We start from the raw sequence: 26,105 nt of genomic DNA on the forward strand, positions 1-26,105 counted from the left end.
GTATCTGTGGATAGAGCAGACCCTGTGTTGTAACCTCAAGACAGACACATAAAGGTAAGGAGCGAACGAGTGATTATGGTTTTACTCCGCTTTTAGGAATGTTCCCCAAATATCACGGGGGACCCTGGCTGTCCTCAAGATGATATAACACATCATCTGTTTAAAGCAAGGAAAGGTTGAAGGTTTTAGGACATTCCTTCTCTTGATATGAATTGCGTGCAGTTCTGTTCTCTCAATTTGGCGTTTGTGACGTTTGAGAAAGATTGCATTATTTTTTTTGTTAATTCACCTCAGTGCTACATGCTGGGATAAGATAAGTGGAAATATTATTTCAGAGAAGTGGTTTTATTCGCGATAAACACTTACTGGGCTGGGATTTAGGGTCATGTCTTGACTGTCGGGTCCCATCGCGGCTCTGGGTTAGTCTGGTCAAGACCTCGATTACTTACAGGCCGCAGCTATATGGATGGAATATTGCTGAGTTTGGAGTTAAACAACTAACAATAAACCCTGCACAGCTTCACAACAACACAACCCTTTTAGGGCCTCTTACTATGACTTCCGGGTCCGGAACATGCGTAGAGTTCAATTTGGCGCGAATGGCTGTGTACATGAAAACAAAACTGATGTCGTGACATTTGCAGTCGTCGTTCACGTCAAACAATGGTACAATAACTAATTAGATTACAGAACTAACAACTTAGTTGTTGAGTGCTTTCGTGGTTGACTGATCATGCCATGTCTCATCGGAGAAGGCGGCTTTTGTGCATTGGTTAGATTGTCAGTTGGTATGATGATGCTAGCGAGAACAGTCCTTTGGTTTTCGTTCATGCTTTCGCTTCAAAGCGAAGTGTTTAATCAAGATCTAAATACACTACTTAGGTTAAAACAACGACCAACTTTTGAGAAAAGCATCAAACGATGAAACAGAACTATTTCGTTAGTTTGGTTCTAATTCTTAGCCGCTTTAAGTGTTAATCCGATATTTGTTCTGACGAATTTACATTTTTCAATCTTTTGTAAGACGAAGAAGTTTCCGAGATATGTTGAATCGTGTGTTGTACGTGAATGCATATGAATGAATATTGACCTTTTGTTTCACCACGGTAACCGTGATAAACCTCTGTCTGAAAGTAAATAATATAAAATTAATGATTACATTATTGTTCAAACTGCTTTTAAAGTCATAATTATTCAATTCTTATTAAAAGAGAAACAACATTCAAACTTTGAAAGTATTGAACTATGGATGGCTTTTTTCTTTGTGGATTTAATATTTGCTTCTTATGTACTATAAACTCAACTGGTTTGACGTGTTAAATGCAAATTGGCATCTGGCGATTACAATTGCTTATTAAAGTGGCACCGGCAAGATGACTGAGAGTTGGAGTATTGTTGCCCTTAAATGTTTCTAGTGCCTTTTTCTATCCCTGATAGTCAGTTTTCACACTGGGATGAAGCACCTAAAAGTGTCCTTCACCAGGCAGTCTCAGATATGTTGACTTGGGTTGTTGATTTAAGGAGCTTAAAGGTAAACAACACAACTGTCATTCGTCCAGCCAGCTCCATTTTATTTAGCCCGTGTAATTAACAGATGCCAATTAGTGTCAGTGACTCTACAAACTGTGCTTCGGACCACCTCATTGAAAGCGAGCAGGAATCCTGTTGAATCCTCACATTTGATTGGATGATGTAAACTTTTTCTGTGTGTAAATGTATATGCACAATAATGTAGTTTAGTATACAGCAAATTCGTGTACATAATAATATAATACTCAAAAGAGCAAGACACTTATTTTTCAGGCAAATTGCATGTAATTCAAAGCAACATAACCCTTTCCATATTCATAAGCAATCTCTGCCATAAACAGTCAGTTGCAATTCTGACTATATTTGTCATCCTTGTTTCATGTTTAAAGCCTGCACCTGTGTATTTGTCGTCATTCACTTGATGCCCAGTTGATAACTTTATTACAGGTGTGATTAGTGGTAGGACCATTCAGATTACCTGACTAACGACCTGTGAAGATCCGGGGTAGAATAGGTCTTCAGCAACCCATGCTTGACGTAAAGGACGACTATGCTTGTAATAAGAGGCGACTAACGGGATCGGGTGGTCAGGCTCGCTGACTTGGTTGATGCATGTCATTGTATCCCAAATGCGTGGATCAATGCTCATGATGTCAATCACTGGATTGTTTGGTCCAGACTCGATTATTTACAGACCGCCGTCATAAAGCTGGAATATTGCTGAGTGCAGCGTTAAACAACAAACAAATCTGACAAAGACTATGCAACATAACTCAATAACGTTCACCCCGGCCTCTGAGGGTGTCAAGGGTATACAGCAATTATCTTTCACAGTGGATTTGTCAAAAGTAAGTGTTTATACATGTAGGTTTACTGAAGCAGACAACATACTTTGTTCAAAGGATTAGCCGATAATATGTTGATTGATTGGTTATTATCCATCTCAGTGGATTTTTTTAAAGAACTGCAAACATCACATGCACATTGTAGTCATGTGTGCTGTCTCTGCTGACCAATGAGACATGACACCTACCGGTATGTGAAAAAACAACTAAACTAACTCAATATGGGAATAGATTATTTCTGATAAAAATAGTAGTTTCAGATGTAATTCATTAGATCATGGCATTAACAGTCTTTGAAGTTATATTTATGGGGTATTTGTGGACTAAATCACTGGCAGATTGATGCCAAGAATAGCTCTGAACATGAGTCGAACCAGTCGATATTATTTTCCACAATGAGCAAATTTTGAATCCGTGAAGAAAAAGCCCATCTTTATATCAATTCTTTCAAAACAAGTTTTGTTTCCCTTTAATTGATTTATGGGGGCAATAGGTGACCCAGTCGTCTAAGGCACCGCGATTCACTGTGCAGAGTTGCGTCCCTTGGGCATGCCAGAAACTTACGATTGTGTTTTCGAATCCCAGATTGCCCCGATTATGTTTCTAGGTTTGTCAGTACCTGCATCACTCTGGGGTTTCCTCCCACATTAAGCTGATACGCTGTGATATAACTGTAATACTGTTAAAAGTGGCATTAAACCCAACTCACTCACTCACTAATTTATTTACCTTACACCAGGTGCATGGTCAGGTGTTGGTCCCTGGTTCATACATCTATCAAAGTTTTAACATAGATGCATAAACTATCCTAAATAAATAAGATATCACATTTCTGATGATAGTCTCATGAAATTTACATGACACATAACACAGGGTTTAGTGATGTAGTATGGTAAATAAAGTTTAGAGGTAGTGAGTGTTCAAAGGTACATCTGTGTTGTGTTATCAAGTAAGGGTTAGATAAAAATGTTGTATTTTTGCATGCACCAAGTGCATGTAGACAGAATCATTAGGTTGCTTTTACACTTTAATGTATGAAGGGACGATAAACAGAATCCTGCTCATTATCAAACCACGGATAAAAATGTGTTGTATTTCAAGTGTCGCTGCAGGGCACTCACAAAGAAATTTGAAATTTAAATGTGCCAACAAGAAGAATAGTTTATACATCTTCAAACTTGGTGAATTTCACATTACCATGAGCTAGATAAGAAGTGGTTGTTGTTTAGAAAGGTGGCCCAGGTTAACATTTAGTCCCAGAAAAAAAGTTGTCTTATTTAAGAGTATCTATCTACAAAGTGAAAATTAACATCTAAATGGAGCCAAGAACCATGCTGAAGCAATCTAGACTTGCCAAAACATTCTCGAGTTGGATTTGTTGTTTTTTAAATTGATTCTCTATGGTCCTGGAGACAGACTAGCCCCTTTCCATTTCTGTGACATTGGTAACCTTCCTTTCAATTCCTGAATGTCATTGTCATACCGTCCTTGACATATGGTAATTTAGACCGCCTCTGTGGTCTGGTAGATAGAGCGTCTGCTCCTTTGAGCAAAAGTACCAAAGGATGTGGAAAGGTGGTTCTTGTTACTGTGCCTGGCGCTTGGAAGTAAGGGAATAAAACAAGGACTAGCAGGCTCAGAGACGGTATACTGTGTCTGAGTGGGGTATTCATCATGTTCATGTGAACCTACAGCATTGTTTTTCGGTGGGCTAAGCACTATAAAACCAGCATGTCTGAACTTGAAAAAATATGATTTCCAAGAATGCCCCAAGCACCATGTTAGAATCTCCTGGAATCATATAGAATTTCCTGATTTGAGTAAAACATGCTATTTGTATTAATACCTTCGATACTTTCTTCCATTCAGGATATAAGGAATTTCTTTGGCCCAGTTGGGGTGAAGAAAGGCAAAGACACTGGTAATGGTGAAAAGAGGAAACAGGCTTCAGAATCCAACAGAAAAGGCTCAAGAAAAACTTCTGCTGACAGAAGCTCCCGAAAAGACAGTGGAGACTCCAATAAAATTGACAGCAAAAACAAGAAAAGGAAAAAAGAGGTAACAGAAATAGAAATGTTGTCAAATGATTGAATGGGATTTTTTCATCCCAAACTGGCTTCCACAGGAGATATCGTTTGGGTGAGATCAAGTGATATCTACATTGTATATATTGCTGCAATGAATTTGTATTACAATGCTTTGCAGACTATTGTGACCACATTGGTTACCATGACGTCACAATCAAATGAAATCACTAATGGCTCTGCTAACAGCTGTCAGCAGTACTTTTTACACTTAAGACACTGCTTATTACTGTCTACAAAATGAAAAAGTTGGAAGAATGATGTTGGATGATAAATAAAATCTCACCCAAGTGTCTTTTGATATCAAATATGTCAACACTCGTTGATAAAAGTGAAAAAACTTTTTTCCACTTTTATCAACTCGTTACATGATCAACAATGTTACAGCATCTTAGGTGACCTGTAAGCACTCATCAAATGATCCTCCCTGGCGCAGACAAACCAGTGGTCCATAGTTTGTTTGTTTGTTGTTTAACGCCGCAATATCCCAGCTGTATGACAGCGGTCTGTAAATAATCAAGTCTGGACCAGACAGTCTAGTGAGTGACATCATGAGCATCAATCTTCACAGGGGGAATGTGTGATGATATGCATGAACCAAGTCAGCAAGTCTGACCACCTGATCCTGACAGGCATGGGTTGCTGGAGACTTATCCTAACCCGGGTCTTCACAGGTCAGTGGTCTGTTGTGACAACCTTGAAGTATCAGTGGTGTCGCAAAGTCAGCCTGGCTGAGAGTTTGTCTTTCCTGGCAGTCCTCAACTTAGCAAGTATTCTCAGCCACTGTGACAAGTTTTTCCCCATAAATCAGTAATGTTAAAGGGCTAGTAAACTCAACATAGCAACTTTGGAGATTTTAATACTTTAGGGCATACTTAAAATCACAAATGCTTTAACAAAAGTAAATTTGAAAAACACAAATAGCATAAGCAGAGGGTAAAATATGACAGGTGAAATTGTAGGCCAAAGGAAATGCCTGCCACGAAGGGATTCCCCTTAGTGGGGTTGAAACAGGTTCCTGATGTTTGACGTGTTGCCCAGTGTCATTGATTGGGTCAACACCCCGTCTGCTTGCTTCTAGCTTGGATTTTTATGTCTTATTAAGAACAACACTGAAGATGTCTGGGTTCATCCCTGACAGGGGCACACAGGTGGCCCAGTCGTCTAAGGCGCCGCAATTCACTGTGCAGAGTTGTGTCCCTTGGGCACGCCAGAAACCTATGATTGTGGGTTCGAATCCCGGTTCGCCCCAATTCGAGGTTTGTCAGCACTATACCCGTGCTCGTGGGTTTCACCAAAGTGGTAAACGTCTATGACCTGCATCACTTTGGGCTTTCCTCCCACATTAAGCTGACACGCCGCGATATAACTGGAATACTGTTAAAAGCGGCGATAAACCCAACTCACTCACTCATCCCTGACAGGCATTCATTGTGTGGAATAGGACCGAGGGCAGGAGGTGGTTTGCTGGGGGTCTTCCTTCTTGTCCAGCACCTTTTATTATAGGTACAAATTCACCCGAGCCTGGTGACTGGTAAGACAATAGGGGATTGATGGGGGGCATTTCACCTATGACACAACGAATTGGTGAAGATCTCACAAATATACCGAAACAGTCATATATTCACTATATTCACATACACTGCACTGAGTGAAAACTTTTCATTATAAATCAGTGAGTGAGTGAACATATTAATCATTTAGTATGATTATTGCTATGAAAGGAAATACAGACTGAAAAAAGAATTCCACTGTGGCAAATATGCAGGTTGATATGCAGTTTATTCCCAATTCTAAGAGGGGTCGACACTTGGCTTTTTATGAATACAAGTTTATGATAAGGACCGGGCATCAAACTTCCATTCCTTGGAAATGTTCCCAAAGTGACTTTTTCTAGACTTGCTCAGAGGCCAGTAGTCAGCCCCAAATCTGCAGCCAATGTCAGTAAAATAAATAATTACCAATTTATCTTATGGCTTTGTGGAAATGACTTGTATTTCACTAATAACAAGACAAATGAGAGGAAGTGCACTTAGGTTAACATTATTGCCTTATGTGCAGTCAGAGACCATAAAATAGATCTCTTTATGGTCTCAGGAGCATTGTAAAACTACATTGTAAAAATGCCTCTGAATTTGCCACATTTGAGAAACTGAGGACTTAAACATAAAAAACTCCTGGTTCGGCTGCCGAGGGTGCTTAGTTTGGCATCCTTGATAAACATCTGCTTCTGGAGATGACATTCTTATTAGTACGTTTGATGGTTATTCTCCTTGAGTTATACATGATCATATTCTCATCATAGAGCACGACTGAAGAGGAATTGGATTCCGAAGATGTGGTACACAAGAAGGGAAAACCCAGATCCAAGAAAACTCAACGGATAGAATCAGGTGAGCATGATCTGAATCTTTCCTTGTTGTCATGGTGACTACACTTTCATGTCAGTATACATACATGTATGTGCTGATCTTGTTCTTTGACGGCATGTGAAAATGTCGTCTTTGGTTGAATTATGAGACTATGAAGACTAGGTCAATGCATTTATCCCACTATATTCTGGTGTACAGATTCCTTGCCAGCTATAATTAGTTTAGGTAGGTCACAATTAAGTAAAAATAGCTAGGACTATATATGGTAGGACTCTGATTCGTGGTGTGTTCTCAGATCTGTGGCATAATAAAAACAATTTCTTTAGCGCTAAATATCGTATATGTTTGTGTATAGAGGCAGACCATGATTCTATGATAAATGTTGTGATTTCTCTAGGTTATTTTTATCATTTCCCCTTTAAAATAGCATCATTGGTGCAGGGATTACATTTCAGTACTTTCCTTTAAAACATTCCTTGTTTCATTGAAGAAATAATTTTCTAAGACCTTCTGCGCCATCTTATCCTTTGCTGGAGTACATAAAATCCTGACTGTTTTCACATTTCCTCACTTCGTATTCAGACCATTTACACAATGAACTTTGAAGAATCATACGATTCTGCGTTAGGGTGTTTCGATAATAATTTCTTCCTCTGCCGTCATGAATCCGCCATAAGAAAACCTTCATTTGCTGTGGTGTCCATTTCCATCATTTTCAGCCGATCACTGTGTCTATCGGTAATGGAAGTTATCTCAAGCATGACGCCTTATAACATTGAACTGATTGTCTGCTCATGGATACCACATCATTGCAAACATGAAGTCATATAACCAGATAACAATGAAAATCTGCAATGGATCTGAGAATACGCCACAGATTAGAGTCCCCCCATAGATCTGGGTCCTACAAATATATATGTGGAACTCAGTATTTTGTATTTGTCATTAACAAGATAAAGTTGTCTTGGTTGGTCACTATATGGATACATTTTTCCATATATTAAGCATCAAAGTCAAGATGGGCGGTGGGGATGCCTAGTGGATAAAGTGTTTGTCCACATCAGTACAATGTGTGAAGCCCTGGCTTGGCAGACTAACCAATATACATAAAATGACCATGTCAAAGATCAAAATAAACTTGAACCAGTACGTTTGTTATTGTTGTGTTTTTAAGATCAAGACAAAAAAAGCTGATGAAGTTTCCCGGTTTGTAAAGTGCAATGTAAACAACAGACATACTCTCGTGCCACACAAATGAAGTGGTAAAGTGTAGAAGTGCAGTAAGGCGCATGTCATCTCAGCTGCAGCCAATCGCTGAACAGGTCTAAATATAGGAGGGTGTCGTCCATGTTGCTGTGACTACAAATCTAGATGAGAACTAACATCTGTTTTAAAAAACTTGCCTACTGTTAGTGAGATAACTGAATTGAATAAGATTTTTTATTTTCATGGTCGGGGGAAAGAGAGAGATTTGGAAAAAAACATTTTTTAACTATCAAAACCCTGGTGTAGATGGGCTGGCTGTTCTTAAAATGGGTTGGGCAATATGTTTAATATGCAATGCAGGTATGAAATATTAAACAACACTCCCAATTTGAAAAATCATGAAAATATAGAACCGGGCTCTGTCTGTCCATCATGTTTTGTTTCTGGAGCATAACTCAGAAACCGTTCAATATTTTTTCATGAAACTTTGCAGGTCTGTCAAGTACATGCCGAACTGGTGCCTTTTGCTATTTAGAAATTTTAGAAAATTTTATTTTTTACGATTCTATGGCAACAAGATGGACTTAGGTTCCAAACTCTCCTTTTTTTACAATTTCCATGACAAGTTCCACCTCGGTTAAAAAAGGTTAGGGTTTGTTTAGATTTAATTATGTCATAAATTCTGCAACAGGGGCGGGGGATATCGCCACGTTAGTGGCAAACGCTTGTTTTCCTTGTGGTGTTCTACAAAGCTGCTCTTATGAAGGTTTTAACTTCGTGTTCCATGATTGACTGAATGTATTGGTGTGTCTGTATTCAGTCAGGGAGACCTTGTCTACGCAGCTTTTCAATTCCCATAACTCTGTGTAGAAATTCAATTCCGCCTGGGTTTTTTTCACATTTTATTCCTTTCTGTTATCAATGAAGTATAAACTCACATGAGGAAATAAATAAATAGTAACATTCATTCATTGTTTGTATTAATGTACTTTTAAAATATAGATAACAGAAAGAAAAGGGAAAACGTTATTGTTCATTGCTGATTGGCTACAAGAAAGGAATTCCAACATGCCGTACATGTACAATCAATATAATATCTCATGAATAATTATTAGGCTGTAGCACTTGCAAATTCTGGCTCAAGTTTGTTACTGAAAAACATCTGCTTGGATTGTTTTCTTTTTATTGTTGACAGAAGTTGGACAGAGTTTCAAGTACAACAGTAATAACCTGCTGTAGATTCCATGATACATCCATACAGGACTATTAAAAATGGACTGGTGTTTGTGTCAATTAGTATTCAATGTTATATTCTATTCCCTTATTGCCCACGTGTTTGCGATGACCCGTGAAGATCTGGGTTAGAATAGATCTTCAACAACCCGTACTTATCGTCCGTACTTATCGTAAGAGGCGACTAACGGAATCAGGTGGTCAGGTTCGCTGACTTGGTTGAGGCATGTCATTGTATCCCAATTGCGTAAATCAATGTTCTTGATGTCAATCACTATCTTGTTTGGTCCAGCCGCGATTATTTACAGACTGATAGAATATTGCTGAGTGCGGCCATTTAACAACAAACAAACGTGTGTGCGGTGGGTTTATGGTTACAATCGATTATTGGTCAACACAGAAACTCTGATTATGGATAATGCATATTGTGAGAGGCTACAGCACTATTAGTTTGTAACATGGGTACTTATCCTGAAAACATATTTGATAAACAGAACAATATTTCACTTTTTCAGATTCGGATGAGGAACTAATGCCAAAGAAAAACAAGAAGAAGAAGAAGAAGGAAGCTGTTGTCTTCATTGACGATTCTGGTAGGAATGATCACTCGAGTTCCCAATGTTTGGTTTAAGAATTGGCAAAAGTATATTTATTTGCAAATTAGTTTTAACTTTAGTTTCACTTGATTGCCACGAATCCATGGTATCTAATGAGGATGGATCAGGTGATTACGCGAGACCTTGCCGGTGTGTCATCTCCTTCCGATGACATGGATCATTGCTCATTCCAGTGTTTCCGTGCAGCTATAACTTGCCTGTTTGTTAGTAACCAATTAACCTATAATCAGTTAGCCTATTGATATCATATCACAAACAAGGTTTCCCACCTCACTGATACCCTGTACTTTCAGTATGGAATTTTAAAGTTTTCTGGATATTTTTCTGAACAGTTCTCATGCTTTGGTGAAATTGAAGACATTGTCAACAGTGTCTTTATGTGCGTATTTGCGCTATGCCACTGTTCAGGTTTTGGCGGACTATGTCCGTGGTCTAGTAGTAGAGCATCTGCCGGACTATGAAGACTGTCATGTGATTCATATTAACAAATGGTTAAGCTTGGCTAAATATCAACTAGGAATTTCCTAGCTTCTTGCAATAACAAACACACCAAGACATCGTTTGGCTTTAAGACCACATTAATTCATAAATGTACATAGAGATTTGGTCAAGATTTCTATTTTCACATAATAATGTCATATTTACTGTTGGTCCATGGATCAATAGGTTCAGTTTTGCTGGTCCATGGCCTATTTTATCAGTAAATTACCAGTACAGGGAAACATGCATGCTTACCCTTCCTTGTCGACACAACAACGATCTTTGAACACACTCAGTGCCTCTATGCTTTATTGACCATTCTACATCATTAATTGTTGTGTTATGTGTAATGTGTAAAGGACCATGACACAAGCTGCTTGTATCTGGTGCCACTAGTTTTTCATGTCAACATGTTCCTGGTGCAACAAGTTCCTTAAATGGAGCCCTGCATATTTTCAGTTTTTTAGATTAATTTCCACGAATCATTCATCCAGACATAGTCATGTTTGCATCAGAACAATAAAACATACATATATTTGCAGATGAAGAAATTGAGAAACCCAAGAAGAGGTCATCGTTGGATGGGTTTGTGAAAGTAACACCACCCAAACCTAAGCAACCAAGCGTGAAAACACCGGAGAAGAAGACACCAATCAATGCATCGGATTTCTTCGGCAGTAGCTCTGTGCAGAGGAGTGATCGCAAAACTGTGGCAGCAAAGAGGAAAAAGGTGAATTTACATTAAGAAAAACAAAATTCTGGAAGATTCTGGGCCAAAGAAGAGTGTAAATAGTCTTTTAACTTGCCCCCAATTAAAATAAGCTTGAATTTCATGCTTATATATTCTCTTTTGTCCAATGCCCTGCCAAATGTCAGGCACAAGTCTCGCGACTTGTTTTTGCAAATTTGTCTGCTTGTATTTGGAATATGATTGTATATTAGTTAGAGAAACAACAAGATTAGTTATGAAAACAGGTTATCAACTGCAGGACTGTTTGATTTTTTTGGCTTAAGTTTCCATGCATGTTCTTGAGCCAAAGTTGGCCAAACTCACCTCACCTAGCACTTCTAGGTCAAGGGAGGTCGCTCTCATTTGTTGTTTTTACTAGCTTTTGTTCGCTACTTTTGGGGGTTTGAGCATTTAAAGATAACTACTGTCAGAGAACATCACCATTGAAATAGTATATAAGTGATATAGCAAGTATGTTTGATCATGAGTAAGTCTCCCTTTGGGATTCAGGGTTAAATTGGTACCCCTCACCCCATTGGAGTAATGGTGGACGGGGTGGTCAGGCACTGCGAGTTGTTTGATCGCCGGACATCAGTGGTGCAGATCTGAGCTGTCACTCAGTCACTCGTTTCTCCAGACATTCCACTGTGATGTAGCTGGAATATTTTTGACTGCAGCTTTAAAAAATATTCTCTCACTAACTCACTGACCTGTGAAGATCAGGGGTAGAGAAGATTTTAAGCAACTTGTGCTTGCCATTAAAGGCGACCAAGCTTGTTGTAAGAAGTGATTAACGGGATCTGGTGGTCAGGCTCGCTGACTTGGTTGATGCATGTCATTGATCCCAATTGCGTGGATCGATGCTCGTGATGTCAACCACTGGATTGTCTGGTCCAGACTCGATTATAGCTCGTCATATAGCTGGAATATTGCTGAGTTTGGCGTTAAATAACAAAGAAATACTAACTCACTAGAAGTCAAATCAACTGATGTCTTGCAATGTGGTTGTAACATGAAACTTTAACTCCAACTCAAAGTCAGCACCTGTGGCTGTAGACAGCCAATGCTAGTAATAATGGTGTCACATATCTATTTTTTATCAGCTAATGAAATTGAGCCATGTTTAAGCTGAGTAGTAGAACTCGCAAAAGGAAGTGAGTTCAACTTTATGCATGACGTGTTTTAAGTATAGATAGAGAGTGCAATGGTAAATTGCTAAAATCTTTTTGTATTTCCATTGTTGCTAAACATTATGTGTTTTGAGATTTGCAGGTGTTATTGAGTAATCAATGCCTGGAAATGTACAGGCATTGACTATGAAATAACACACAAATTACGAGGAATTTTGTTGTTTATTTCCCAAGGGAAGATCAAGGGAGTTTAGAGTTGGTTATGCTGTGTCTTACCCATTATCAAATTTCGTGCAAACATCTCTAGATTTTTTTCCAAACCACCTTCCAGCGTGAGAAATTGGCACTAGTCCTGTAGTCCTTGCCAAACTGCCCAATAGTTAAGGTATCATAAGGACTAGTAGTAGAAATTTGCCATTTTTAAGGGTTTTGCCATTTTTAAGGGTTTTGCCATATGTTATCATTAAAAGGACTAGTGGAACAAAAATGTTAGTTTCTACCACTGCCTTCCAAATTCTAGTGACTGTAACCCAAAAGAAATGTAACAGTAAAGTTATACTGGGCTCCTGTCTACCTCAACTAGTGATAAAAGCGACACCAACAGTCGAACCAGTTTTTCAAAGGACATGGTTTGTGTAAAATAGCTATTACCATTCAAATTGAGTAGATTTGTATCTGTTACACTTCTACAAAAACAACATGCTAAACGTTAGAAACATGTTGTTGAATTTTGTATGTCAACTTTATTTAAATGCATGGTATCAGTTTTAGAAGTCAACATTGGCAAGTGCAAGAATATCATTTGAAGTTGGCCACAAGTTTTGATTTAACAGTACAGCGTCTCAGTAGCCAATAGTTTTTTATTATTAATCAACGTCAGACGTGTACCACCAATGGATGTGGAATATTTGTCAAGTTGCTGTTAGTTATTTGGAAGCAGAATCCAAAATTCTCTCTCTCATTCTCGTTTTATATCAGCATGTGGATGATAGACTGGAAGAACGAAGAAATAAAAAGTAGTACCGGCGACCAATGAAAACCTGTGTTATTTATAGAAAAACTGTAATTCACAGGAGCATTACAGTAAATATAATACCCTATCCGGCTTCCCATATGGTACTATATCGCATACTCAATAACAACCGCATATCTCAAAACACATGTTTATATCCTAAATGATGGAAAAACAAAACCAGTTACAATGAGGTCACACTATAATTCAAATAACAGATGCATTCATGTCGTTTTTTTACATTCCTACATTTCATAATGACGTGTTATTGTTGTGATGTCTAAACACCATCTTGTTATTGTGCAGTCAACTGAGAGAAGAGACTCCAACGATGTGGAGATGCACGATGACGATGACTTCTCCAAGACTTTGTCCCAACTTGATGAGGAAATGCTGCCACAAAAAGTAAGATTTACTCTGTATCTTTACAGTGTGTAGACCGTGGGACTAGTGCCATGTTTGTGAAATTGATCATCAGGGTATTTATGATCATAAGTAACTTAGATGATCGTGCAGGCGGACAAACCTTAGACTTTTTGTGACTTCAGTCACATTTGATGGGGCTGTCAGTTTTTCAGGACTTCCGAACTAGGATGGAATTCCGTAGCTCGATCGTAGCGCCACCAGTGACTACTATAAGTTATGTCCCTTCTATGCCCCTCCTATTGACCAATCAGATTCCATCTGTCATTTTACTTGCATTTGCCTTTGGCTTTGAAAGTAGTTTAAGTTTGCTTGACTTTTGAAATCAGCGACAGATTGACTCTAATCTCAAAACAAAACTAGTTACCTAAACAACCCTGCATGGTACAGTGGTTATCTTCTCGACTGGTTTCTCATTCTGATTGCGCAATGAAGTTATACCTTTTAAAGCCCTTGTTAGTCAGGACCAAACAACGCAGGACAGCGTAGGGATATCATAGGGTGGCATCAATGTTAGCTACTGATATTTATTACATGTGAACCATTGTACCATGCAATGCATCAATAGTGCCCCCTAGATCTCAGGCACCAGTACATCACCAAAAACATCTCATTATTGAGAACCATTGTACCATGCAATGCATCAATAGTGCCCCCTAGATCTCAGGCACCACTACATCACCAAAAACATCTCATGATTGTGAACCATTGTACCATGCAATGCATCAATAGTGCCCCCTAGATCTCAGGCACCAGTACATCACCAAAAACATCTCATTATTGAGAACCATTGTACCATGCAATGCATCAATAGTGCCCCCTAGATCTCAGGCACCACTACATCACCAAAAACATCTTATGATTGTGAACCATTGTACCATGCAATGCATCAATAGTGCCCCCTAGATCTCAGGCACCAGTACATCACCAAAAACATCTCATTATTGAGAACCATTGTACCATGCAATGCATCAATAGTGCCCCCTAGATCTCAGGCACCACTACATCACCAAAAACATCTCATGATTGTGAACCATTGTACCATGCAATGCACCAATAGTGCCCCCTAGATCTCAGGCACCAGTACATCACCAAAAACATCTCATGATTGTGAAGTTGTTGACAAGTTTTAGTCTTCAATTTTAAATGACCATGTTGTTATTCCCAAAGAGCATACATTTTCAAACTGCAATTTTTTAAAGATCTTTTTCTGAAGATCAAGTTTTAATCTTTTGTCTTTGTTAAGAAATTGTTATGCCCATGATCATGATTCAAACTTTTTCCATGATTACAAGACTTGAATATGTTGACTTGGTTGAACCCTGGAATCTTGCAGTGGGGCAGTAGCAGGGGTCCGGAAACCGTCATATGCGCCGGACATGTCCGATTGGGAATCTCAAATGTCCGGTTTAAAATATTGCTTACCGGACATTTAAATTTTCTGTCCGGACATTTTAAAAAGTATTGTCCAGACATTCTTAAATTTTGACCGGACATGATCAACAGTTAGGACTAAGCAATTTCTGTCTGCAATTGTAACACAATGAAGATTATCTACACTGACAAGCTTTGTTTGTTTTGATTGCTGTAAATACATCGTAGAATGATAGTCCAATCGGTCAATCACTGTAATAGGCAATAAACTGAGTTGACACTGATTAATCGAGGATTTATTACTGAGAACATCTTGTTAATCTGAGTAAAATGTGTTTACAACTGTACATAAATACCTTGCATCATCGATGTACCTCATTATCCTCACAATGCTACGATACGTAACCTCAGACAAGAAGCGAAAGCGTGACGACAGCCAGTCGACCGATGCAGATCAGTCGAGCGGATCTGACAAACCCACAAAGTCTGAATGATCATTTTGTAAGTCGTGGCAAACGACTTTCACTTGGTTGACATACAATGAGGATTTGCCGATTTTATTGTTTTCAGTAGCTAGTCGTATATTGAATCTTGATTGACCGCCATTTTGCTTTCTGTGACGATCGATATCCAATTTTTTTATGGTCAATAATTAAGTACAGATGAAAAAGTATTCAAATAACTATTGCTATCAACGATAGTTTAGGATTTATGATTATATTATCTGTCTTGTTTTTAAATAATCTTTAGTTTAAAAAAAACACTTTTCCCGTGAGGTCACGTGATAACCAAATATGGGATAATAATCTCGATCCAAATGTTACAACGCGTACACTTGAGCAGACTCATGAATATTAATTAGACCGTTCACAACGTTGACAGATCGTTATTATAACAGAAACAAACGTATGTTTTCCATATATATCTAAAATGATATTATTTGTTATTAATTGTCCGGTGAATTAAACAATTTAAATTGAAACAATTCATAATTCATCATATTATGAATACGTAACAACTTGTAATTTGTGTGTAAAAAGTCGTACTAAAACACGCTGTTTGAAGGGGGCGTGGCATAAATGTAAATGTCCGATTGGGATTTTAAATTTTCCGGACTCCTGGGCAGTAGTGTCATGTTCATGGGTAATCTTATATTATGTTATGACTATTTTGGCTATTAAATTTCTCAGGTTAATATTTAGGAATAAGGTTAGACTTTGTTTTCTTAAACTTAGTTTATGAATCCCAAAGCTTAAAAAAATGGAAATGTGGAAAAAAATCAAAAGCATTTGGTTTTTCATTCTCCCTACAACAATAAGTAAGTGTTTAAAAAAACTCATTTACTGTCACCATCAATATCAATAAATTATTTTAGATACTATAATTAAAACCTGCTGTACACTTTTCTTACAAACTTTATTTTCCTTCATACTTAATATTTTGAGAAAATAAAATAAAAATGTTTGAAATTGTTAGGTTTTTTTTCATTATTGATTTTTTTTTCTTTGTTTTTGACCTACTGACTTGAAGTTTGGGGCCAGAAATCTGTAAAACTACCACTTTGTCTGCCCATCAGATATTTAGACACTGGTAGTGGTCAACATTTTTGGCTTTGTGGTATGGAGTTAATTGTTCAGTATCACTATACATTGGTGTTGTCTAGAAAAGTTGTCTGGAAGGATACCTATGTGTCTCGACAAGCAAGGTGTTATTTGGGTCAATATGATAGGAAAATAATTTATTAGGAATATTTGTATTATTTTATTTTCTATCACTGCTATCGATAGCATAGGGTGGCATCAATACTAACTGACGATATTTAACCGTGTATTGCCATTGGACCATGTGATGCATTGATAGTTGGATCTGTCGTTACACCACTACTTCACAGGTACCAGTACATCACAGATCATCATTATCAGGGGCTTGAAGAATTTTATCCCCAAATGTAGAACTACAAAATTTGGGTTTCCCCAAAACATTCTTTTTCAAACTGAACATATATTTGGAATTTTTTTTTGGAAGATCAAGATTAAGAAATTGTTATGTCTATATTGATGATTAAAGTTTAAAAAAACTTTTTCCACGAATAAAAGACTTCAACCCTAGATTCAGCAGTGGGACAGTAACTTCATGATCCTATGAAAATAAATGGTAATAACATTAAAAATCAGTGAATATGTTTAATTTGGATGGGTGTAAGAAAAGACAGGACAGTGCCAGTGGGTTCTACATCTCCCAAGGGGGAAATGACAACAGTTCCAATGTGTTTGAAAGGTTCTTGGGAACAAGCACCCACAAGGCTACTTCTGTCTCAAGCAAGACAGGTCAAGACAGGTCATACTGTATTTTAGAAAAGAAAAAAAAATTCCATATCTACGGCAACAAGTTTGACTTTGACTCTGGTCTGACCCCAAATGGTTATGCTACCTCATCCTTTTAAGAAGAACAAAAATAACCTTTCCCATCTTATGAGACTTGAACCCTGAAACTAGCTAGTGAAACAATATATCACACAACTATTTCTTAGAAACACCAAAAACCATTATATTCTTGAAAGTGTTTCGCTTCCATACATACCCTGTTTATACCAAGTCTGCCAAAAGAAGGCAGGTCAGCGCCAGTGGGTTCTACATCTCCCCAAGGGGAAATGACAAAGGTTTCAGTGTCTGTGAACGGTTCATTTGAACAAAGTACCCACACGGCTACGCCTGCCTGGAACAGAAAAGCTCAATGTTAGATATATATACTGTGGACATGGTGGAGTGGTCGATACTAAATATAGATTGTAGCCCCAGCACTATAGTCTGTTTCAGTGTGATGTGAGCTTGATTGATTGATTTGATGAATGTCATCTGAATGGGTAATCCATGTGTATTTTTAAGCAAGGTAATTAGGATAAAATAGTTAGTGGATATCTTAAGGTTGTATCAATGTTAGCTACTGATGTTTATTATATGTAAACCATTGTACCATGCAATACATCAATAGTGTTGCCTCTAGATCTCAGGCACCAGAGCATCACCAAAAACACAAAATGCTCAGGATGTGGTTGAAGAGTTTTATTCTCGAATATTAAACTACCAAGTTTCTCTTCCTAAAGAGAATTCATTTTCATATTTTTTTAAATAATTTTCAGGAGATCAGGTTTTAATCTTTGACTTTGTTAAGAAATTGTTATGCCTGCCCATGATCATGATGAAAACTATTTCCATGGATACAAGACTTGCCTATGATTAAAACTTTTCCCACAACTCCAAAAAATGGAAATGTGAAAAAAATTAAAAAGCATTTAAGGTTTTATTCTGCTGACATGAATAAGTTTTTAAAAATCCTCATTTACTTTCTCCATCAATATAAATAAATTATTTAAAATACTATACTTAATACCTGCTGCACATTGATTTTTTTAAATTGTATGGTATTTTTCATGTTTTTTTCTTCTACTCTTTCTTGACCTACTGACTTGAAGTTTGGGGCCAGAAATCTGTAAAACTACCACTTTGTCTGCCCATCAGATATTTAGACACTGGTAGTGGTCAACATTTTTGGCTTTGTTATATGGAGCTCATTGTTCAGTATCACTATACATTGGTGTTGTCTAGAAAAGTTGTATGGAAGGAGACCCATGTGTCTTGACAAGCAAGGTGTTATTTGGGTCAATATAATAGGAAAATAATTTATTAGGAATGTTTGTATTATTTTATTTTCTATCACTGCTATCGATAGCATAGGGTGGCATCAACACTAACTGAGGATATTTAACCGTGTATTGCCATTGGACCATGCGATGCATTGATAGTTGGATCTGTCGTTACACCACTACTTCACAGGTACCAGTACATCACATATCATCATTTTCAGGGGCTTGAAGAATTTTATCCCCAAATGTAGAACTACAAAGTTTGGATTTCCCCAAAACATTCTTTTTCAAACTGAACATATATTTGAAATAATTTTTGGAAGATCACGTTTAAATATTTTGACTACTTAAGAAATTGTTATGTCTATGTTGATGATTAAAGTTTAAAAAAAAATTTTCCACAAATAAAAGACTTGAACCCTGGATTCTGCAGTAGGACAGTAACTTCATGATCATGTGAAAAAACAAGTATTGATACTAAAAATCAGTGAATACGTTTAATTTTGGATGGATGTTAGAATAGACAGGACAGTGGCAGTTTCAGTGTGTTTGAAAGGTTCAGCAGGAGGAAGTAGCCGTGTAGGTACCCACAAGGCTACGCCTGCCTCAAGGAAGACAGTAGTCCTGCACGATGACAGTTGAATATATGGATTTTATGAAAAAAAGTAAATCTAGAAACACATACAAAAGCAAGTCTAGCTAGCTCTGAAATCAGCATAGGGAATATTTTTTTATTTTTAGAGTCAAGAAGGATATTGTGTAATATAAGATTTCAGAGACTAAAGGGGGCGGTCGGGAAGCCTAGTGGTTAAAGCGTAAGCTCGTCACGCCGAAGACCCGGGTTCGATTCCCGACATGGGTGTACAATGTGTGAAGCCCATTTCTGGTTTCCCCGCCGTGATATTGCTGGAATATTGCTAAAAGCTGTGTAAAACCATACTTACTCACTCACTCACTCACTCACTCACTCACTCACTCACTCACTCACTCACTCACTCACTCACTCACTCACTCACTCACTCACTCACTCAGAGACTAAATGTTAGTCTAGGAAGACAGGTCAATGTTGGACTTGCATACTGTACAGCAGGAGTGCTTGATATAGATCTGTTGAAGAAAGCCAGGGCAGTATTGTCTGTTTCAGGGTGATGTCAGCTTGTGTGATTGATTTGCTTTTGATTTGATGGTTAAGTTATGTTGGGAATATACTGTTGGCGATTATGTCTTTGAATGGCATTTAGAAGTGATCGATACACAGAAGGAAGAAAATTCATGGATGTCAACTTTTTTATTAGGACTTTATGAGGAACACAATGTTTCAGAGTAAATACTTACTTCATCAGGTGAATAAATGCTATGAAGCAGAGAACATATATATGTACCTGTAAGAACAACCAAAGTAATAAGATAACAATAGTGGAAACTTAACAAGGGAAGCCAACAGTTAATTGGTGTTGATAGGTGATTAGCAATGGACAAAAGGAAGTAAACATATAGCAGTTAATTACCACTGATAGGTGATAGCAGGACTTAAATTATCACTGATTGGTAATTGGCAATGGGCAGGGGGTAATTAGCACTGACAGGTAATTTCAGCAATGAAAATGGCAATGGACAAGTTTTAGGCCGCTGGATAATCAGTACAAACAATAATCAAAGCAATAAGTCCCATTCACTGGCCAGATAGGTTCCCTGGTCACGGTTCATGCCTGGCTGGTGTCTCCTGATGTCAATGGCTTCTAGTGGTTTTCTTTGTCGCCAGTTGGAGATTGTTAGGTTTTCATTTATCATGTTAATTTAGATTTGTAATGTACATGTATCAGTTTTGTTATTTATTGGACATTGTTAATTTTGTTGGCACACATTAAAAAAATAGCCTTTAGCAGACACTTTTTTAAGTTTTAAGGATTTGACCGATGGAGCATAAAAAATGAATAAATTAAATGAAAAAAATATGAAAGTAATCCAAAAAAGACACTGTCTATAGCGTTAAATAATGGTTGATTTAATGCATTCTTTGTGGGTTATGAAATGGCAAATAAAAGAGAGCAAGATTTGGCCTTATCAAGATGGTTCTGCTGGACACAATGTACCGTATATGACCGCGGATAAGCCGACCCCGTAGATAAGCCGAGGTGTTAATTTGACCATTGAAATACGAAAGAAAATGATATGACCCCCAGATAAGCCGAACCAGGAATTGAAAGACAAAAAACACTGCGAAGTGGGACTGCAAGACATGTGCCGGTACTCGCAGATATTCACGTTGTAATTATATTGAAAAAGTCATTATTATTTCTAATAAAGATTTAACAAACCAGTCATCCACTTTCATAATGTGGGAAGCTGTTTCTCGTGGGTTTTTTTATTCTCATAATGATCGTTATATGTTGCCATCAACAATCAAGCGCCATTTTGTGAATCGGTGTATATAGAATTATGAACCCGTGAGAAAATATATCAGCTGGAGCGAAGACTCGCAGTTTGAATTCAGCATCGTAAGCATGGCGTTCTCGTTTAAAACACAAATATACCAACTTTTATAACCCCCTTTACACCGCTATTGTATGTTAATCAAATTGAATTAAATAAACTATCATACTATGAACACATTGAATGACCATCACTTACTCACAGGCTTTTCCAGTTTATTAAACTAATCTCTCGAAAACAAAGGAATTAAGCCCCTACTCCCAACACGATTGCTAAGCACCCACAACTTGAAAATGTTTGTGTAAACAACATGACAATACCAATTGGCCCGTTATTATCAATGCTCATTTCCTTGTGTACCGTGTTGCCTTAAACAACAGGAAGCAATCACAGTGGTCACCGTTTGTGACGTCACAGGAAACAGCTGATCACATGTTTTTGCAAATGGCGAACGGAATAACTCGCCGATACAGTTGTTTATTTGCCTCTTTCAATAAAGGTAGACACTTGTTCACTATCAATTTATGAACTTTGCAAAACGTACGTAATAGCTATTGGCGATTTTATCTGGGGATTATATATTATAGCTGTGAATTACATATATTGCTACATGTAAAGATTGTGGAGTTTACGAAGAACGATAAACTTTGAACATTCAATTGAAGACTTATTATCAGAAGTAGTAACATGCATAACATTTTTTTAATAATGACAACATTGGTGTATAATAATAACTTTATTGATAATTTATAACAATAATGGCTCTAGTCATGGCAACTTCCAAACTTTCGGGAAGTTGTAATCTATCGGACCGTCATTCAGGCGATGTTTCTGACAGATCACGATCTGAAAAATACTATCCTGAAAGTGTATCCCGTGGCTAAGCCGACCCCTTTCTACAGAATCTTTTTCTGGTCCTCAAAATTCGGCTTATACGCGGTCATATACGGTACATTGACAGGGTGTCACTATACTATGCTGGGTAATTTTACTTTCCAAGATTATCATGATGTCGAGTTTAATATGTCCACTGTTCCGAGGTTCTGATTGTTGCAGAGCTTGGCATTAGTGAGTTCATGTTGGTAGTTCAAATTTTGACTGTTAATACTTCTCGACATGAGAATAAGTTATGAAGTAATCAGAATAATCAATTAAGGCCACACCATTGCTCTGAATGTTATGTTTCAAATAGTACAGTAAAAGTATACTTTGTTCGTGGGAATGTATCTGACTTTTAACAAAATGTAACTATCAAGTTACAAATTCGTTCTTACTATGGTTTGTTTTGTCCTAGGTGAAGAAAGAGTCGTCAGATAAAAAAAATGGAGAAGGTGAGACAGTTTCCTACCTAACTCATATCCATTCTTTATATGTTACACCACGTTATGGACAGTTGGACCTTAATGAAGTTACGATAGATTCAATTGCCCAATGCTCGTCTCCTAAAGTTGAATATGGGTAGAATAGGTACCAATTACCCTTTGCTGCTCAGGGATTCTGAGTAGAATAGGTCCCCAGTGCCCCATGCTTGTCTCCTTGCAGTGAATCTGAGTAGAATAGGTCCCCTGTGCCCCATGCTTGTCTCCTTGCCAGGATTCTGAGTAGAATAGGTCTCCAGTGCCCCATGGTTGTCTCCTTGCCAGGATTCTGAGTAATAAAGGTCCCCTGTGCCCCATGCTTGTCTCCTTGCCAGGATTCTGAGTAAAATAGGTCCCCTGTGCCCCATGCTTGTGTCCTTGCCAGGATTCTGAGTAGAATAGGTCTCCAGTGCCCCATGGTTGTCTCCTTGCCAGGATTCTGAGTAGAATAGGTCCCCAGTGCCCCATGCTTGTCTCCTTGCCAGGATTCTGAGTAGAATAGGTCCCCAGTGCCCCATGGTTGTCTCCTTGCCAGGATTCTGAGTAGAATAGGTCCCTTGTGCCCCATGCTTGTCTCCTTGCCAGGATTCTGAGTAGAATAGGTCCCCAGTGCCCCATGCTTGTCTCATTGCAGGGATTCTGAGTAGAATAGGTCCCCTGTGCCCCATGCTTGTCTCATTGCCAGGATTCTGAGTAGAATAGGTCCCCTGTGCCCCGTGCTTGTCTCCTTGCCAGGATTCTGAGTAGAATAGGTCCCCTGTGCCCCATGCTTGTCTCATTGCAGAGAATCTGAGTAGAATAGGTCCCCTGTGCCCCATGGTTGTCTCCTTGCCAGGATTCTGAGTAGAATAGGTCCCCTGTGCCCCGTGCTTGTCTCCTTGCCAGGATTCTGAGTAGGATAGGTCCCCTGTGCCCCATGCTTGTCTCCTTGCAGGGATTCTGAGTAAAATAGGTCCCCTTTGCCCCATGCTTGTCTCCTTGCCAGGATTCTGAGTAAAATAGGTCCCCTTTGCCCCATGCTTGTCTCCTTGCCAGGATTCTGAGTAGAATAGGTCCCCAGTGCCCCATGCTTGTCTCCTTGCAGGGATTCTGAGTAGAATAGGTCCCCTGTGCCCCATGCTTGTCTCCTTGCAGGGATTCTGAGTAAAATAGGTCCCCTGTGCCCCGTGCTTGTTTCCTTGTCAGGATTCTGAGTAGAATAGGTCCCCTGTGCCCCATGCTTGTCTCCTTGCCAGGATTCTGAGTAGAATAGGTCCCCTGTGCCCCATGCTTGTGTCCTTGCCAGGATTCTGAGTAGAATAGGTCCCCAGTGGCCCATGAAAGACCAGAGCGGCCTAAATAACTCTTGAGAAGACTTGAGCTAGAAAGGTGCTTCTATAGTGAATTAAAAATTCCACAAATCCACCTTCCTTGTGTAATCTTTAGTCCATGGCCCCTTTATTGTATAAGTTCTTCATGTTGTACAGGAGACAGGAGTCTGTCAAGCAAGCTGTCAAATCGTATGAAGACCTTGGTGGAAGACACTCCAGAAAAACCCAGTAAAAAATCTACTGTTATTGTGCCTGACACGCCGAAAAGTGGAAAGGTAGGACTGTTGATAGATAAAGCATTGCATTTAATGAAAGACCTTTGTATTAATTGTGAAGAGAATATTATAAGTACTTTAGCTACTGTAGGCTTTGTTTAGAATATATACAGAAGTTGCTAGGAATATTGATTTTTATTGATTTTTATCAATAATGACTGAAACTCAAATGAGACTAATTCTTGGCCTGCTTGTCCGGCATCAAGACGTTTTGAATTTTTGTTTAGTGTATGCCTTTGTTGGGGCAGAGTATGTCCCATTTAATGAATGCTTGGAGTAAGATTGATGAGGATTGGGTGTTTGCAATGCATGACCTGGCTGTGACACCGTGTGTGTTATGATACACCGACAACATGGATTGTTGCTCATGCTATCAGTCACTGTTTCTCCTGGTCCAGACTCAGTTATTTACAGGCTGCTGTGATGTAGGTGGAATATTTCTGACTGCAGCATAAAACAACATTCGTTCACGTGCACTGTATCCATTGGTCAAAAGGTGAACAGATGATAAGTGTTGGTGTTGGGAATTGTATCAGAAGGATCTCATTTCGTCAGTTCTGGCACTGGTGATTGTCATCCTCTGTTTGGTTGATTTGTTTGTTTTTTAATGCTTTGCTGACCAATCCATATGGTTAATAATACATTTGGTGGCATTCCCGACTTCTTTTCCCATGTTTTGTTTCTTGCAAATTCTATTGAAGTCATTCCTTTATCAATAAATCTGTTATTATTGGAGTTACTGTCACTAATATCAGTAGAAGATTTTGAATGCTATGTAAAGCGTCAACATTCCCGCAAATCCAACAGCAGCTCCCAAATATTACAAGTTTGTTTGTTGTTTAACGTCGCACTCTGCAATATTCCAGCTGTACGACGGCTGTCTGTAAATAATCGAGTCTGGACCAGCCAGTCCAGTGATAGATATCATGAGCATCAATCCTCGCAATTGGGATACGATGACATGCATCAGCCCAGTCAGCAAGCCTGACCACCCGATCCCGTTAGTCGCCTCTTACTACAAGCATAGCCACCTTTTACAGCAAGCATGGGTTGCTGAAGACCAGTCGTGACCCAGGGCTTCACGGGTCCCTCTGTTTGGTTGTCCTGTGGTTAACACACCATGAACAAGCCGTGTCATCCCCTATTGGCCATGTGGCTTCTAACACTAGAGTTACATTCCGATGTTTCTCTGCTCATCTAGACTTCTCCACTCAAGAAGCCATCACCCAAGAGGTCACCAGTCAGGAGCAACATGGTCATCACTCCAAAGAAGTCCCCAGTGAAATCAGAAAGCAAGAAAACATCTCCCTCGTCATCTAGTCCCTCGAAGACTTCTCCCAAGTCTACCACCAGCCCCAAGGTGAGAGCCTGACCATACTTGCCAGACAGTCAATACCTCAGTCAGTTTCATACCACCTAGGAAATTTACCTGGATTTTGATAAAAGTTAGTTATGATTGCCTATCTCCGGAAGTCCAGCAACTGCCAAGGTTGTATTTGTAGTGGGTTATTTGACAAAGTTATGATCACAATCCCACAAGAAATGCATATGGATGTTTGCAGGTGTATGTGGAGAGAGCCTGTAGAGACACTGACATGATCTTGGTTTGATTTCAGGAAGGGACTCCCAAGCTGGTGAACCGAGCAAGCTACAGGGCATATCTCCACCGAGAAGGTCCTACAGCCCTCGGCTCCAAGGACATCCCAGAGGTAAGGCAGGACTAGTGTCCTGCATAGTCAGGGCTGGGACAGAATTAGCACCTAGCATATTCCTGGGGCGGTGCAGGATTAGTACCCCACCTATTCTGGGGCAGATGGGGCGGGATTAGTACATCACATATTCTTGGGGTGGGGCATGATTAGTACTAGGCATATTTGCATGAGAGGACAGGATTACTAACAGGTATATTCTGACATATATCAGACTAGTATCATGTCAATTCTTGGGTGGGAACGAACTAATACCCATGTTTGGGTTGGGCAGGACTAGTACCATGCTGCTTCTTTGGGAAGGTGATTCTAGTGCCATGGAGAAGGTTGATGTACTTGTG

At 38.8% G+C, this 26,105-nt stretch overlaps 1 protein-coding gene across 1 annotated transcript in view; it reads left to right on the top strand.

Annotated features, from left to right (window-relative positions):
- Positions 1-583: 583 nt before the first annotated feature.
- LOC139455536 (replication factor C subunit 1-like) overlaps positions 584-26,105 on the top strand; it is a 41,502-nt gene continuing 15,980 nt past the window's right edge. The window contains exons 1-10 of the mRNA XM_071237090.1: positions 584-666; positions 4,245-4,433; positions 6,765-6,852; positions 9,786-9,863; positions 10,910-11,097; positions 13,546-13,644; positions 22,407-22,443; positions 23,937-24,055; positions 25,257-25,415; positions 25,672-25,764. Coding sequence (XP_071093191.1) covers positions 664-666; positions 4,245-4,433; positions 6,765-6,852; positions 9,786-9,863; positions 10,910-11,097; positions 13,546-13,644; positions 22,407-22,443; positions 23,937-24,055; positions 25,257-25,415; positions 25,672-25,764 — 1,053 coding nt within the window. The 5' untranslated portion in view covers positions 584-663. The remainder of the gene's footprint in view (positions 667-4,244; positions 4,434-6,764; positions 6,853-9,785; positions 9,864-10,909; positions 11,098-13,545; positions 13,645-22,406; positions 22,444-23,936; positions 24,056-25,256; positions 25,416-25,671; positions 25,765-26,105) is intronic.

Source organism: Haliotis cracherodii, unplaced genomic scaffold, assembly GCF_022045235.1.
Source record: "Haliotis cracherodii isolate W230 unplaced genomic scaffold, xgHalCrac1.p SCAF_1, whole genome shotgun sequence".
Taxonomy (NCBI): domain Eukaryota; kingdom Metazoa; phylum Mollusca; class Gastropoda; order Lepetellida; family Haliotidae; genus Haliotis; species Haliotis cracherodii.